The following is a 16,932-nucleotide window of genomic DNA, read 5'->3' on the forward strand; positions in this document are numbered from 1 at the left end:
CACAAACTCTGCCCCCACTTTTCAAGGTGGATGTGGTTTCCTGGGAATCTTTCTTACTTGTTTTCCTGCTCTAAAATGTCTTGTCCTGAGGGGTTGGAGGCTTACTTTTCTTATTTGGGCATGAGAGAAATTTCTCACAGAAAGCCCTTAGTTGGAAATGAGGTTGAAATAAACGCAGCTTTGACCTGATTGATCAAAATCCCTGTGTCAGTGGCCAAGCTTTCATCCCGTTTTGAAATGACACTTGTGTAATTCTCTGGGTTGAGGAGCTGGTCTCCAGCTAGTTTCAGGATTTGAATCACTGTACTTTCGAACAGCAGGAGTTTTGCCTGTCTGTTTTCCAGCTCCTTTTGAATATGCCTGTGTGATTTCCAGAGGAGAATAACACCTGGGGGAAGGCTGGGTCCCCGCCCACAGATCCTTCCCTTCCAGCCTCTCGAGGCCTTCAGTAATACATTGAAATAGCAAGCAGTAGTTACCACCTGCAGGCAGAGGACGAAATGATGCTTCTAGAAACATTTGCAGGCAGCCTGCTCTCTAGCAATAGTAAAAGAGAGTTTGTGGCTCCCCACTTGTAAGCTGCTTGGAGTGTCTAAACTGCTTGATTTACAGATATTGCTGAGATGTGCAGGAGCATCAAATTCATTGTGTAGAGAAGAAAGAGGAGGGAGGCTTGCCCTTGGCATTTACTTACGTATGTACGGTAGAACACTTGAGCAGCAAAAAGAGAACCCTTGTGACAGAAAAACATTTGCAGCCCCTGAGAGCAGAGAGCATGAGCGCACGCAGCTTCTGGTGCACAGATGATGCTTTCTGTCCCTTGGGGACTCAGTGCAGCCCAATAGCACGCCACTCTCTTAATGTACAAGGATCAGAGTTCTTCCACCCTGTGCTGCTGCGTTAGTGCGCTGGACAAACTTAAGCGAGGAGCATTCCCCTCACAGAGCTTCATCTTTGTTGTGTGTAGATGGCAGCCAATGATACTGACATCCTTTTCAAAATGTCCTGAGATTAGTTGAAAAGTACAATATAATGTTCCTAGATTGTGTGTTATCGTTTTATCATTCATTAACGACAGGGTTTAGCAGATAGAGAATGCCAAACATTCCTAAAGAATGTGGGAGGTTGGTTTCTTTTGGCAAGCACACACAAACCAAGTCGTTTTCAGTGTCTGGTACTTGAAAGTACGTCTGCCTTGGCTGATACTTATCTTCTGGTTGTCTTTCAGAGTGCTGCTCCAGGAAGACCTGCAAGTCAGTGATAGCGAAGACAGCGATGACAACCAAGTCGGTTTTAGATGTTTTATACGCTGGGCGCGCAGACATGCCTTTAAATCATCAGGCCTTGTTGCGTTGTTCCGAATGCCTTAAGCTAACCTTTACTCTCATTCTCCTCCTTCTTTTTTGTGAACAAAACAGGTTGCTGACAATCCACTTGCTCCTCCAAGGTACAGCTTTGTTCTTGAACTAACAGCTAGACTAAATAAGAAGGGAAAAACAAACTACGTCTTAATATATGGGGTGCATGGGTAAGGGGTTCCTTGTTTCTCCTGTAGATACAGGATTTGGTTTCTAGCTGCCCGAAGCTGCTGTTGAAAATTGGCGTTAGTTGTATGGGGTTTTACAGAAAGCTCCAATGAGAAATGAATAATCCAGGCATGCTGGATTTTTCTTATCAACCAGAATTATATTTCCCCAAGTTCTCTTGCCCTCCACCAGAGTATCTGAAGATCACCCTGGAGCCAAGGGGGTTCTCAGTTGTAGTAGTGCTGGGTGAGGTGTGAGTCCAGTTTTAGTTTAGAAGGAAGCCCAAAACAGCCAAGCAGGCGAAGAACGGAAAAGCGTTGGGTAGACTCACGGAGGCTGTTTCAGCTCCTCCTGATAAGGCAGCTCCTTATAAGTAGTTCCTGCCATGTATTGTTAGTCAGAAGCAATATTTAGGGTAGACGTAACGGCCACCTGCCAGTATTACAAGAAGTTGAGAAGCACAGAATTTTCAAGATTTTCAAGAAACTTGCCTCCAATCCATACAAATGTGTTGATTCTGACGTATGGAACAAGTTTCAAAGAGAAAAAAAAATATTCACAAGCCCATTTCGAAACAAAGGACTGCATCCAAGTCATGGCTCTTCCTCAGTTCCATTCACTCCTGTTGCCAGTGCTGGAGGAAAACACTCCTGAAGAGAGGAGAGTCTTGCAAAAACTGCTGGTGCTGGACGTGGTTGTTAAAGAAGCAGTTCCAGCACCTTGCCCAAGTAACACAGATGAATTGAAAACTTTATGGGAAGAATATAGAAAAGAGAAATCATCCTGGCGTGGATGTTTCTGTGTCATTAGCCTTTACGGCACCCTTTTCTTTTGAGGGATGAGGCTTTCAAAAGAGCACTTGCCAGTTTTGGTTCCTTTTTAAAATTCAGTTGGCTAAATGCAGCTGCAGACTGCAGCAGTCCTGCTCAGAGATTTCTCTGACCTGGTTATAGAGTTGGAGGTTTTATTACTTCTAGAGGTTTTTATTCCGGTGCTTTATCTTTTGAGCATGGCACTGTATTCCTTGGCCTTATCCTTTCTCGTCTCAGTACCAAAACAGGGGTTTCAGTTTTAGTTTTGAATCTTGTCATGTCAATATAACAAGAAACTTCACCTATGCTGCTTTCTAATTTTATCTCATGGTGGCCTTGCAGTGTCCAACAGTCCCAGGCCAAGACTGTAGCATCAGCACATTCCAGCAGCTCGGAGTCAAGGAGCACCAGTGGCTCAGGGAGCACCAGTGGCTCAGGGAGCACCAGTGACTCAGGGAGCACCAGTGACTCAGACAGCTCTTCAGACTCAGAGACAAGTGGCAGTGAAGCCAAGGAACCTTTGAGAGCGTCAGCGCCTGAGGTGAATGCAGATAAAATGCAGAGGCTGCTTAATACAGCCTCTTGCCTCAGCCTCCCCGCTGTCTGAATGCAGCCAGGACAGGAGACCTGAAATCCTCTCATGGCTCAGGTGTCCCTGTGACGTCTATGCTGCATCATCAGACTTTTCCTGCCCTTTGCTCCCCTTCTAGAATTGATCAATTCTATAACCCTTGTTAACAGCATAATTAGAGTTTTACCTGCTTAACCTTGAAGTGTTTGTCTAGCACTCCTTGAGGAATTAGTGACTTCACTGGCAAAACATAAGGAAGGCGCAGATGAGCAGCACAGCTCGTCTGGGGGTGTCTGGGACCCACCTCTGCTCACGGGGCTTTTCTGGGTGCTAAAGCTATGGACTGCTTCAGGATAAGACCACTTTCCTGATAGGTTAAGAGGAGCCCCTCTCTCAGTGCAGCTCCTGTGCACAAGTGACAGATTGAGCTTCTCCCAGATTGCAGCTGAAGTGATCAGACCTGCAGGAAGGGCTGGAATGTGCTTAGACTTGCTTCTGTTGGATTTGGCTCAGATAGTGCTGCACTGGCAATTCTGAGGCTTTTATTGGGAAAAGCAGACAAACAGAATGTGGTGCCTTAAGGTTTCATTACTGAGAGCATGCATTTTCTAAAAGTCTGCTGCGGAAGTGCTCGTGTCCCATGGTTTCAGACAGTTCCTCCAGCTTGCAAAACGTTCTCAGGCCAGTGGGAAGGGAAGCGCATGCCTATATCCTATGGACCACAGCTGATGTAAGCAGTCTGCTGACAGTTTTGAGGTGCTCTCACAAACCCCAGAAACCCTATAATTTATTTCTTCCCCCTCCGCCAGCCCTAGCTTTCCTGTCTTTTACCTGAGAAGCACCTCAATGGGGAAAATTTTATGTGCAGAAAACAGACTTTGAAAAGGAGTATCTTTCTCATCTTTGATCTGCGTGCTTTACCATCCAGCAGTTCAGTTACAGACTTTGCCCTTTGCAACGTGGGCGTCTTTGGAAGGAAGCAGATGTTATGTGCTTCTCTTCTTTTACCAAATGCTGCCTGCTTTGTCCTGAGAACCCTCCATTGAAAGACCCTTCTTGCTCCAGTGAAGTTATTTGCCACTGTTTGCCAATGATCAGCTATTTGCCACTGATGGTTTATCCTTGTTTTATACAGCAAACTGTTCATCCATGATGCTCGAGGAGCAAGTTAGTGCACACGGCCTGTTTGTTTATAGTTAGTTCTTCCCATGCAAAAGCACGGACTTTGACCTACAGGCCATAGTTCCTTCTTCTTCTTAAACAGAAGTCTAGTGTTTGGAAAACCTAATGAAAACCCCTAAACCCATGGGGAAACAAACTGGGTTTTAAACCGGTTTTCTAGGTAGTTTCACTCAAAGAAAGTTGAGGACATGTCTTGTTTATCGACGTGTTCTACAGCGAGTTGAATGTGGATAGAGAAGAAAATCACAGCGGAAGGGACCCAGGAGTCTCGGTAAACCTTTCATGTAGTAGAGGCTGTCTTTTTGGAGAAGAACTGTGGTTCCTCTTGGAAGCAGAGTTGTGACTGAGGAGAACTGATGTGGGCAAGAGCATAGCTGTGCTCTGGTGACCAGACAATGAGCTACACATTTGAGTGATGCTGACACACACATGGTAGTTTCAGCATGGGTCCCAGAGAATTGTGTCTGATTTGCAGCTTCTGTTGTCTGGTTTTAGTTAGTTTTCTTTACTGTAATATGTCAGACTGCTATTAGATTAGGCAGGGCCTGTAGCAATCCCATTCCGTTATCTGACTGACTCCAGAGGCCTTCAGACCTCGGCCATTGCTTATGCCTTGCTTGATGCGGAGGGAGGGAAGCGTGTGTTGGGCTGTGTAGGCAGAGGAGTGGGAAGAGGCCGGACTTGATGTGCTATACAATTCTGGTAAATGGTTTTCTCATGGTTAAACCACAGGAGCCTGACAGCCGACCTGTCAGACTGCAGAGAGGTGTGACAGCTGGCACAGGTTCTTGTCGCTTTGAAAGCAGTGCTGCGTGCAGGAAGTTTTGCGCAAGCGTTGCGAGGACAGCACCTAATCTGTTTTTACAGTTGACGCTCTTTATAGATGTTGTCTCAGTTTGCAGCAGGGTTGGTTAGTGGCAAACAAAGATGAAGCTTTCATGTAGACTGGTGTCTTAGTGAGTGACAGGCAGGGCTAGCAGTGATCCAGGAGTGCTGTGCAAGACGTTTGACTGATCCTGTGGAGAAATGGGGTCCGTGTTTCTGAAGCAGATGTCGATGTGCACATGCTAGAGCATCCCCACGGTCTCATGGTCTCTCAAGCTCTTTCAAACAGTTGAAAGAGGAAATTTTCCTGGGTTCTAGTAAGCTGTGCTAGAAGGAAAATAGCTCATGAAGCCCTCAGTCTTTCATCTCTCCTTTCTCTTTTTGCCTGCAGCCTGACCCACCAACTTCCAGTAAGTGGCAGCCTGGCAACTGCCTAACCAAGGTAAGCCCACCCTTCTCCCTGCAACCCATTTAAAAGCAGCACAGTATCTGAAATGCCTGCTAGAGTGTGCAGTCATTTGTGCTACCCGTTTAATGTCTGTTGTGGGAGAGCACCTTGTCTGCAGTTTGGGGGGGTGCCCCGAAGAACTAACCCAGCCATCCCAGTTTGTGCTTTTCAGTTTTGTCCATGGGTGCCCCTTCTGCTGCCATTAGCCAAGTAAGCTCAGTCTGAGTAGCATAGCCTTTTCCTGTGTGGAGTAGTCTGAAACAGTTGTGATTGCTTGCTTACACAAAGAGAAAGGAATTCTGCAGGCTTGAACTGTGTTATTCCTTAGGGGCGATGGTAGAAGCTTCGTGCCTTTTGCTTTTCCATAAATGCAAGCTTTTAACTGAAGCAGGTTCACTGACAGTAACAACCATCCCTAAACCCTGCTTTGGATCTCAGTGCTTGGATAAATACATAGAAGGTTTCTTTGGCTTTCCCTGGAGCTGTCGTGGTTCTAGCAGTGAACAGACATACGTGAAAAGACACGTATGTCCAGTAAGGGGCTTTCCAGACACATCCTTGCAGAGTCCTTCTGCTGTAATAGTTGCTTTCCTTTGAATTAAAGGCAGCCCTTTATTTAGCAAAGATAGTAATTGCTCACAAGTGGTTTTTGGAAAGCTATCTATCTCCCAAAGGGGACTGTGAATAAGCTTCCAGGCAGGCACAGAGAAAGTTGGCTGCAAGCCTTATGGTGGATGGGTATTCGCTATGGATATTTCTGTGCCTGTATACCTTTTTGGTGGTCCGCACCAAGCGGGTAGCTTAGCATGTGTAGGTGAATAAGCCTGGTTCCCATGTGGGTTTAGTTTAGTCTTGGCATTTTCTGAACTTCCCATAGTTGTAGGGGAGAATTCAGGAGGGTGGGGAAATCGTGAAGAAATTTGAGAGACCCCAGCAGTCCCCCTTGTGCAGAGCAGTGGGGGAAAGGTGAAGAGGCAGTAAATCTGTCACTTCTCCTGCTGCCTCAGAAGACCCAAGGCAGGAGCTGTTTGATCTTAGACATGTCCTGCCTGGCAGTCTTGAGCGTCTGACTTCAGGACCCCCCCCCTCAGAGCCTCACTGTCTGTATTATGTAAGCATGCATCTGTCCTTGGAGGCTTATCACATGACTACATCAGGAGGAATCTGAATACATTTCTGTATAATTCATACCAAGTAGAAGAAAAAAAGCCCAGCCAGAACAGATGCAATGCTTATTTTGAGCAATGGAAGTGCCTTAATTTTGATTACTATTAGCCGCAAGAGGTTGAGCAGTTCCGTCTCTGCCACTACAAAATATCCAAGCAGAAGGAGATAAAATGTCATCTTAGGATACTGCTCAGTGAACCTGAAATCTGTATCTGCTGTGGTCTGGGTTTCCACTTTGTTGGTTCCACTATCTTTTCAGTACTTCTAACAAGAATTGATCAAACTTAGCTGCATTGGTTTATACTTTACGTGAACTTTAAAAACCTGAGTGATTTGGTTTTCTTTCTTCCTGTTAGAGGAAAGCGGTGGACGAAGAGACGAATAGGAAGAAACTGAAATCAGAGAAAGAAAAAAAATCACTGAACTCTTCACCTAAGAAAGACTCCAAGAAACTGAAGTGAGTATACGGTGGTGGAATGGCAGAAAGATGCACGAAAGTGAGTGTGTCTTAAACAAGGAACTGTATCTTCTGTCCTCACACATTTGCTTATAACGTAATGTGCCTCCTGAGGCTTCATCTGCTGAAGATTTGTCTTTAACTCCTGGAACCCACCAGGTGGCTGTGGGAATGGAATTTATTCACCTTATTATTTGTTGCAGGTGTGAAGTGATACTTGGGTGTCACCTGTTTCCGATCCCTTCTTAATGCTGAGGATTATGGTTCTAACCATTCAAGAATAAGCTGATGTTGCAGTGGCCGATCGTCCTCCCATTCATGCTGTTCGCTGCTGCACAAGCGTTGAATGTTGTGGCATTTGTCCAGATTTCTAACCGTCGAGATGGACATGATTTTAAATGCTTCCCATCCTGCAGCTTCCGTTACCGTATGCTCTGATCCGTGTATTGCGCGTAGCTCGGGATATCTCTTTACGCTGCAGGAAATGTAATTGCCAGTTGTGCCCATATTGCTTGTCTTTTTAAGCTGGTAGGCAACCATTTGCGCTGCTGCCTTTTGGACCAGATGCAGGAAACACATTTGTGCCAACCAGATTTGTTGGTTGAGTTCCATACAGTGCGGTAGACTGCCTGCCTGCTGGGATGCAGGAGTCATTCCCCTTCTCCAAACCTCCGTGGAGGCAATCTGTCAGCAGGTGATTGCTCTAGATGATCTGGGGGGTGTTAGCTGTTCTATGGGGAGTGGCATCTGCTTGTTCTGCATGGTAGTTGAGGTGTTTCAGGGGATGGCAAGAGAACTTGCTGTCTAGCTGAAGATGCCCCTGCTCATTGCAGAGGAGTTGAACTAGACAAGTGTTAAAGGTCCCTTCCAAACCAAACTACGATTCTATTCTGTGATGTTTGAACTCTCAGAGAGTTCATTATTTCTGCTTTCATGAGAAACAGAAGTAGCCTTAAAATGCTTTCTAGGCAGGTGGCGAGCATTTCCCTTCTCCACTAAAATCATCTTGTTGGTTTTGTCTTTTTGTATCTGTGACTTAATGGGCAGACAAGCGTGTGTTTTGAATCATGACTCTGTCTGGAATTTCAGGGGGCCTTTATGGCCGGGAATTTCTCCTTTATTCCAGCATAGCGTTTGCAGTGCTTCTAATGGATGTACTGAGATTTTGCCTATATAATTTGCTTAATTTGTGCTGCCAGCATTTTGGCTAGATCTTTGCTAGAGCAAATGCTTCCAGGCGCATGTCTTCAAATGGGAGGCTTGCGCATCAGTCATGGGCTACTGCATTAAATTCTTGCTTGTGGCTTGAATTTGAGGCATTGCCTTGGATTGGTATAGTGTTGAGGTTTGTGGCCTGAAAATACGAGTAATCTGCTTTTCTGCCGAGAAAATAGAGACGTACTCTTAAAGCGCTGAAACGCTGGGCTAACGTTTAGTTGGGTGGTATTTCAGTTGGTGTAATAACGGAGGGGCTTTGACACTGGGGTTCATTCCTCCCTTTTTCTCAGTGAAGGCAAACCCCATGTTCCGGCTTTGGGAGTGAAAGGAGAATATGTATTTTGGAGGAGAGAGGGCACTGGATCAGGTCAGAGGGTGCTGCTGTGCTATAATCCTCTCTGGAGCTGTAACAAGGCAGTGAAGTTAGGGAGCACGAGTGCAGTGAGTAGGGACTGTGCCATGGGAAAAGTGGGTTGTGGAGCAGGGGAGAGGACTGTCTCATGCACAGCAGAATGAAGCCAGATGCGCAACGTTACACTTCAGTCTTTTCTCTGGGTTTAGCTTAATTTCCTCCTTGTGATGTTGCAGTCCCTGAGGTGGAATGCACTGCTGAGTATTTTTGTGTAAACTTTGAGAAGCTGAATCAAAGTGATGGAAAGGAGCAGTTGTGAAACAAGGTTTAGAGTTATTTGGTGTTGCTTCGAGCTGCCGGAGTTCCCTTGTATTGCTAACTTCAGATGATCAGAAATCTGCTATGCCACCATATTCTTAAATGTGATAGTCCCTGCCATTCAAAAAGTGCAACATTTTAAATCTCTGACTTGAACCCTCTCAGTCTTGTGAGTGTTGTCTAGTTGAGCAGGCAAGTCTTAAAGGAACAGTTCGGTTTAATTCTGTCCAAGTGTGTACAGGATCAAGTGTCAGGGTGAGTATCTGTAACCATAGAAGACACCTCCTACTGTAATGGGGCAAGAGAGGCAGTGTTGCAGTTTATTTGCCCTGTTGGCTGATTTCTCCTAGAGAACTGACTGTCTCTGTCTTTAAGTAAAAAGCGGCTGTGTTGGAGGGATGCCTTTTTTGCAATATCCTGCTATCCTGGTTATAAATTTGTATTCCAAGGACAAGTCCTGGGGCTTAATTCTACTTGAAACGCAACTCGCTTGTCTGTTGTTAGCAGCTGAAGATGTGGTATCTAATGCACACTGAAATTTCATTTTGCCTTTGTTGGATTCTTAATGTCATCTTCACTTCCAGAGAGATTTCAGCATCATCGGTACATAATGCAACGAATTTTGTAAAAATTCACCACATTATTGATGCACCGTATTCATCCCAGTTGCTGAATGCTCTTCCCGTCTCCAGAGCATCAAACTCCAAGGCTTCATATGAATACTGGAAGAAAGATTTTCAACCTCCACCACTGCCACCACTGTGTCCTATACCTCCTGCACCAAAGTCAACAAAGGTGGCCCAGAAGAGACGCAGAAGCCAGAACGACGAGCTGTCTGCCATCGACAACACAACCAAGACCGAGAGCAACAACAAGGATCCTTTGATCTGCAAGCACCGCAAAGTGCAGAGTAATGAAGCTGAACTATCAAAGGATATCAAGGTAGGTATCTGTTATAACTAACAGGAAGTTCCCTGCAACCCGTGGGTGCTGCGTGATTCTCTTTAGAAACATGCTCTGAGGATATAGAAAAGGAAAGAAGATAAACCAGCCACCAGAGAAAGCTCTCTGAGGCATTTTGCCCCTTTCACGGCTATCTGTAACCGTACGTCACTAGCCCAGAAGCCTACACTGTAACTTCTCTGCTGACTTGCCATCGTTTGTTTTCATCTCATTTAGTGGAGCTTAGTGAGAAGAGGTGCCCGTGTAAAAACCAAAGGCATCGTGTTGATGGCAGTAACTGTTTCTGACTGTAGGCAACTGCAAGTACAATACTGGTGTAAAATAAGGGTGTTTACAAAAGGGAAAAGTGGGCTGCTTAAAAATAAGAAACATACAACCCGCGTGTAAGGTTTTCATAGTATCATAGAATGGTTTGGGATGGGATGGAGCATTTACCACTTCTTTGGGCAACCTGTTTCAGTGCCTCACCATCCTCACAGTTTGCTTATGAAATTGTTAGTGATCCTTGCAGCTGGATCTTTGCATTTTTGGGTTGTAAAATTCAGTTGTCTTCCTATTTACTAGTGACTGGGTGGGTGTGCTCTAGTATGTTGTGTGAGTCAAGCCCGACTGTGCTCGCTCTCTCAGCTGGCTTCTAACTGCTTGCTTTTTCCTTATAATGTAGTTGGTAATGGAGAATCAACGATTTTGTGGTTAAGCTGGAAATAAGTGTGAATGGATATTACTTCTTGCTGCCTTGGTTAGTGAAAGGTTTCCTGAAAAATGTGCTGCTTGCAGCCTTACTGCTATCTTAGCCATTGTGCAAGGAAAGCTGCTACTTAATTTCCCCATGCTTGGGAAAAGTATTAATGATGTGAATGGTATTAAGCCTTTCTACTAGCAGTCAGGTAAGAAGCCAGGTTTTCATTTCCATTATTGGAGGAGGTGCTGGGGAAGTAGGTTAGAAGACAGGTAGAGCCTGGGAGATAGACTATGCCTGGGACAAAAAAATATTTCCTATTGAAATTCAGGAAAGGCAAGCTTTGGAATCGTTTTCGACATCTCTCTAAGCAGATTTATCTGTATTCTGTGATTTGTCAGGGATCTGCCGGACACGTCACAAAACTTTTCCCAGTGCCTTCTTTGCCAAATGGTACCTCCCAGCCAAAGAGACCTCAACTCAAGTTTGAAAGGTAAGGTTTTGTCTTACACCCGTCATCTGTACTTTGTAAAGGAACCAGGCCAGCCTGGCCCTGCAGCTACCCTGGCTTCTGCCTTAATAGGCATTTCTCTGGGGAGGAAAGAGAGAAGGAGAGGTGTCGGCGACTTGCCCTGTACTGTCTTCTCATGTCTGGGACTTACCCCACCTACCCCAAAGCAAAGGTCTAATTACAGCATTTCTTGGACTAGAAGCACTACTCTAGAAATTAGTTACTTTTTCACTCTGAGAGGAGGTACCTCTTGTGCCTGCCTACAAATGATAGGTTTTGATTTGCCTCCTTCTTGGCAAGTGGTAAACTACTCTGTGACAAGGTGCTGGGCAGGCAGGTAACTTTTTCTGAGAGGGCATGACTCTTTACTTGCTCGTTTTGTTAGTGCACGACTGGTTGTGTGCCATTTGCATGGTGAATAGTTTATCCCACTGCCTTTTCCCTGTTTTCTGTTTTTCCTCTCTGTGTCCCAAATTCAGACATCTGAAGTATCCAGCAGAATACTACGCAGAAGAGGCCAGGAGGCTGAAACACAAAGCTGATGCAATGGTAAGTTTTGGCTCTGTGCTAGAAATGTAAAGCAGCTCATGCATTGGGAGCCAGTATTTGTGTTCATGTGCATAAGGATTCACCAGTTAAAATGACTTCCCATACTCCAAACTTGGAGTCTGTTCAAGTCATATGTGGGGATGCTGTCTTTGTTTCCCAAAATGTTCAGACATTTCCCTTTGTTATAAACACATCTAGAGAACATGCCTCAAGAACAGGATTTAGAGCAGATGTTGTCTGAGGTTAGCAGGCCACTTTGCTTTGCAGAGCTATGACAAAGCCCTTGTCAGAACAGTTATAGGACAGTTTACCCTGCAATGTCACGATCCTGACAGTAATTGTGTTGCTGGTGGACAAGACTTGGAAGTTCCCTTTGCAGATGTAAGCAGCTCTCTTCTTTATGTGCAGTTTAGCAGTGTACATGAAGTAGTGTAGTTTTTGCTAGTTAGGCCTCAGTCAGATAAGTTACATATGCTACTTGCCATTTACCTGTGAAAATGAAGTGAGGGAACCTGCCTTTCATGAGGCAGGCCTCCAAGACCAGACAGTAATATCCAAAAACTGTACAGATAATAAATACTTGGGGAAACCATTGGTCAAGAGGAAGAGCTACAAACAGCCAGAGCACACCCAGACCACATTAACTGTCACCTGGAGGCCTGGCCCGCCTCTTTTTCTTCCTTCAACTCCTGACTTACTAGGGAGAAAAAGGGAATGTGGGTACACTTGAGACATTTGGGTACACTAAGCCATTTTTGTCGTAGTCTAAAAATGAGAATATTCTTCCCAATAGACTGACAAGATTGCGAAGGCCTTTCAGTACCTAGAATCTGCCCTTTTCTTCATCGAGTACGGAATTGCCTTGGAAGCGAATGCACAGAATTTCGCCTACAAAATATTCCAGGACACCACAGATTTCATCAAGTAAGCAGTTTTCAAAGCAGCATGTTTGGAGGGGAAGGGTTAGTTGCATTGCTTGTTTGCACCTGTGGCAGCTGTGGGTTCCCACCATGGAGCAGAGTTCAGGTTGCTGTACAAGCACGAGACAGGCCATGCAAAGGCACCAGAGACAAATCCTTTGAAATGGTTCAGCATTGCTTATCGGAAGACGTAGGCGCCATGTCCTCTTGAGCATTTGAGCCTTGCAGCTGAGGTACACCAGAGAACACCGGTTCTGACAAGAAAGGGCATGAAGGGATTTTTCCTTTATCCAGACCTGAAGTTGCTTTTGCATGCGAGCTCAGTAGCATTTCAGTTTTAAAAAGCAAAGCAGCAATACAGCATGTGGAAGAGCAGTCAGTGCCCCAGAGGTCTTGCAACTTGATTGAGGGCAGACTTTACTGGTTTCTGCCATGTGTTTTTCTACCAGTACGCTTTATTGGGGCTTCTTTTAGCAACCTTCCCCATTTAGTTTCAGAGCCATAGTAGATATATGCAGGTAGTATGACATACACGGGCCGTGTGACATGTACAGGCAGCACAACCTGAGGAACCATGTATTGGATAGGAGGGAGACAGGTATCAGTTTATTCCTATTGAAATGAGGGGATGTATGAGTGTGTTTGAGAGTTGATTTGATGCCTTGCCTCACAGCTGAAACAGCTGTCAGGTTTTTCTGTCATAGCCTGCAAACTTTTAAAAGGAATTATTTGCTTTCTCCTCTTGAAGGACTGTATTTCCCAGCTGCTGCTGTTGCTTTGCTTTGCTTTCAGAAAGCAGAGTTGCTTGGCTGTGTTTTACCAAGCGACGCATTTCCTCTGAGATGTCTGCCCCAGGCCATTAGGTGGCCCATGGGGAACATCTACTTGAAGGGGTGCTGCCTGTTAATCGTGTAAGAGGAGAGTGAGTCACATAAGAGGCCGTTATCTGTTCCTGTGGCATGGAAAACAAGGCGTTTTGAGACAGTCCTCTGCTCAAGGTCATAAAAGCACTTGGTGCCAGGACTAAGACCTCAGGGCATGTTCCCTGACTTTTGGACCAGCCTTTGAGATAATGGCATGCACTGTTTTCTCCTATAAAGAGCGGGCCATCAGATCACTGACGGCTGACAAGGTTCTCCTTCTTTTGTTTCCTTAGATTCATCATGACGCTAAAATACTGTATGAGCCCCTCAGCACCTTCACAGGAAGAAATCTTTACCGTGTTATGGTGCGTAACTCTTTTTCTGTGCCTTCGTACTTTTTAGACTTGATCGAGTGAACGACTCATTACTTTCAGGGGAAAAGGAATGAGTGAAATGGGAATCAGGGTTCTGCAAGGAAGAAATCCTCACACTTGAAAATCCAGACTGAACTGGAACACCTCTAGTGTGAGCCAACATATCACAAGGGACCACACGTGGAAGGCACAGGCTCTAAAATCTGATATTCTGGTAACTCGAGAGCACCTAAGGGCTTTCACCTAAGGTGAAAGAATGCAATTTGGCTGCTCATGTTGGAGCCACCTAACTGAAGCTGTAGCTTGAACGTAGCTGAGGCACGTGGCTGCAGGGGGGCTTACTCAGCCTGTGGCACCTGTAAGAGGCTGGGCACCTGTTTATATGAAAGACCAGACCCCGCCCTCGTTTGGTTTCTTTCCCCTTGTGATTATTTCACAGTGACTTTTTTAAAGATAGGCAGAAGGAGGAGAAATCCCGAGCTTTCTGGACTTTGCAGCAGAGCTGAGGCATGCCTGCCTGCGTCCCGCAAGGCTGCTGACTGCTGAGCAGGCAGCAGCAAGCGTGAATATTGACCAAGCTTGGGTGTGTTTCTGTTGACAGCATGCGCTGCCTGTCCCTTCTGAACATGGCCCTGTTCCGTGGCAAAAAAGAGACTGCAGCAAAGTATTCCAGCATTCTGAACGACCACTTCAAGGTAGGGCACGCGTAACTGAGCTGCCAGATGCATGGCTGCGCTAGTTACTGATGGCAGCTGAGCAGCCCAAATCTAACAAGAGTTCTTTTCTTGCTGCAGAGATTTCCCACAAAAGCACCTTCTCCGTCTGTTGCAAGGTAAGATTTGAAAATACATGGGTTGTAATGTGCCCATAAGGGTGTGAGTGAAAACAGCAGCTGGAGTATTTGAGTTGCAAGCTGCATGTGAGAGTGCCTTTCCATTGGCTCTTTCTTGCCACCTGAAATCTATTGTTAGGGGCCATGAGTATGTTTCTGCTCTCTCTTTCCCACCTCTTCTTCTTGGGAAGGGGTTTTCTTTGTTACGAGGTCCAGAGTTACCGTGTATCAGGCGGAGCAGGTCTTTACCAAAGAAGTGGTCAGAGGAGCAAAGAAGGTATCATCACTAGGCTGTTTCAAAGCCCTTGTTGTCATCTTTGTTCTGTTAGAGATCCTTTGATACTTAGTGAGATACCCTTCCTGTCTTCCTGGCCACTGTCCGGTAGGGTCGTGCCTTCACCCTGTGGCAGCATAACTTTGAGGTGATACCTGAATATTTGTCACTTTAGCTCAGTCACCAATTAAGAAACTCATTTTCTAATTTGTGAGTTCTAGAGCATGTTGTCCTTTCTAGGTATCTGCAGCAGTGTTGCTGTGTATGTGGCAGCGAAAGTTAAATGTTCATGATGGTGTTTCTTTCTCCTGCAGGAGCACAGGCATGCCTTCTCCATCGTTTCCAATGCCGTCTCCTACCACTTCTCAGCGGGGAGCTGGCAACTGCAGTCGCAACAGTATGTGCTCTTCAACCACCGTCTCCTCCGATATCCCAGACATCACCTATTCCTACGTCAACATCACTTCCTATGTTCTCTCTGCGCTTAATAATTGGGAGCGAGCTGATGCACTGATCCTGAAGAATCAGGGTAAGCTTTTGCCCTCTGGCTTTTCTGTCTTTTGTGTTGTGTTTGTACGTATGTGCATGCCTAAATTCTAACAGTGTAGCAAGCACCATACCTAAAGATCAAAGCATTACATACAGACAGCTATGGCATGTTGGCAGAGATGCCAGATGATGATATATTGATGAGTGTTGCCATTTAAAGGTTGGCTCGGCATCCTCAAATGTCTAAGAGCTAAGGGGTGAGCGTATCAAGTGCAGGGAACCAGCCAACTCGCATTTCCTGGTAACACAAGAGGCATAAGGAGTTTTTTGCTCTTTACTTTTCCCTTTGGGATGCTTAGGTTTGCTGAGTGGGTTCACTTTTACTAGAAACATTTTGGCCTGCAGCCCTGTGCTTTTGTTGGTCAATCTTCCAGGTAGTTTTGTCTTGAGAGCAGTGGGGCTGGCATCACCCTGTAACAGAGAGGCTGAGCTGCCCTTGAACTGGAGTTCTTCTGGGGCACATGATCAGTATTTGCCGGTAGCATCTCCTGACATTGCTGCTACTTTTTGTGTTTTACAGTTTTATTGTTAAAAAGATTGTACTGTCCTGTGGTACCGCGACAGGTACAAGCAGCGGTGAATGCTCAAAAGCCCTAGATTGGGTGCCTTCAGTGTGTAACCTGCTATTCCATGTGGCATTTGCAGCCATTGCAGTCATTTTCCATAAACCACAGCTTTCTGAGCTGCTGTGGGTGAAGGGGTGTAGTGTCACAATCTGTTGGCAAACTCAGAAAAACCCAAAAAGACCAATGTGCCTGGCTCAGTTGCTGGAAGGTTGTAAAAATTCGCTAACGAGGCAGTGGCTGGAATTCAGAGAATACTCCCGAAATGTTCCTTACACAGCTGAGCAGAAATTTTTAGCCTCCAATCTTTGTGTGTAAAAAACAAGAGCCGAAAGATACTCTGCAACATGATTGAGACTGGAGGGACTAAGGGACTGGGAAAAGCCCATGTCACTGGAAGGCAGGTCCTACAGGAACGTCTCAGAAAGGTGACCGGAAAGGAACAGGTGGGCTGATTTCCCATAACTTGCTGTCACCTGCAGAGAAGATTGCCAGTACAGAGCAGGGTGTGCGGCCTGACGGCACCTCCCAGCAGCCTCAGATAGGCTACAAGAGCCGTCTCCTACCTGTGCAGGAGAAGGAGCATGGTGCCTGAAGTTGGTGGGAGGATAGGAGCACTACCTTAACCCTGCCTCAAGTGCCCAGCTAAAAGCAACTCAAATTAGAGCTGTATAGCCTGTCAAGCCTTAGAAATGTTTAAACCTGTTCAGTTGAGAAATCGTGATGGCTCCAGGGTTTGAGGATGGATGAAAGGAAAGGGCTGTTCTGACAGCTGTGTGTGCTTCTGGGCATCCTTCAGAAAGACGGTCAAATCTGGCCGGTTCAACATCTGGAGGAGCATGTGGCAGGGACTGGGGTGTGAACACCCAGACTTCTGCCCTCTGCCGTGGAGTCTCAATGTCCTTTTACAGGCACTGGGGGAGGTGGTTCAGTGTGTATGCACACGCGAGTGCCTTTTCCTCTCGTATGCCCTGCCGTG

At 45.8% G+C, this 16,932-nt stretch overlaps 1 protein-coding gene across 1 annotated transcript in view; it reads left to right on the forward strand.

The window, feature by feature from the left end:
* LOC133274654 (AF4/FMR2 family member 1-like) overlaps positions 1-16,548 on the forward strand; it is a 30,488-nt gene extending 13,940 nt beyond the window's left edge. Inside the window, exons 8-20 of the mRNA XM_061464164.1 lie at positions 1,229-1,286; positions 5,308-5,358; positions 6,888-6,988; positions 9,569-9,818; positions 10,920-11,011; positions 11,363-11,366; positions 11,519-11,578; positions 12,372-12,502; positions 13,655-13,726; positions 14,337-14,439; positions 14,530-14,567; positions 15,156-15,370; positions 16,436-16,548. Coding sequence (XP_061320148.1) covers positions 1,229-1,286; positions 5,308-5,358; positions 6,888-6,988; positions 9,569-9,818; positions 10,920-11,011; positions 11,363-11,366; positions 11,519-11,578; positions 12,372-12,502; positions 13,655-13,726; positions 14,337-14,439; positions 14,530-14,567; positions 15,156-15,370; positions 16,436-16,548 — 1,288 coding nt within the window. The remainder of the gene's footprint in view (positions 1-1,228; positions 1,287-5,307; positions 5,359-6,887; positions 6,989-9,568; positions 9,819-10,919; positions 11,012-11,362; positions 11,367-11,518; positions 11,579-12,371; positions 12,503-13,654; positions 13,727-14,336; positions 14,440-14,529; positions 14,568-15,155; positions 15,371-16,435) is intronic.
* Positions 16,549-16,932: the final 384 nt, after the last annotated feature.

This window comes from Pezoporus flaviventris, unplaced genomic scaffold (assembly GCF_033815535.1).
Source record: "Pezoporus flaviventris isolate CSIRO_AGI_PZ_B2104156 unplaced genomic scaffold, CSIRO_AGI_Pfla_v1 ptg000002l, whole genome shotgun sequence".
NCBI lineage: Eukaryota > Metazoa > Chordata > Aves > Psittaciformes > Psittacidae > Pezoporus > Pezoporus flaviventris.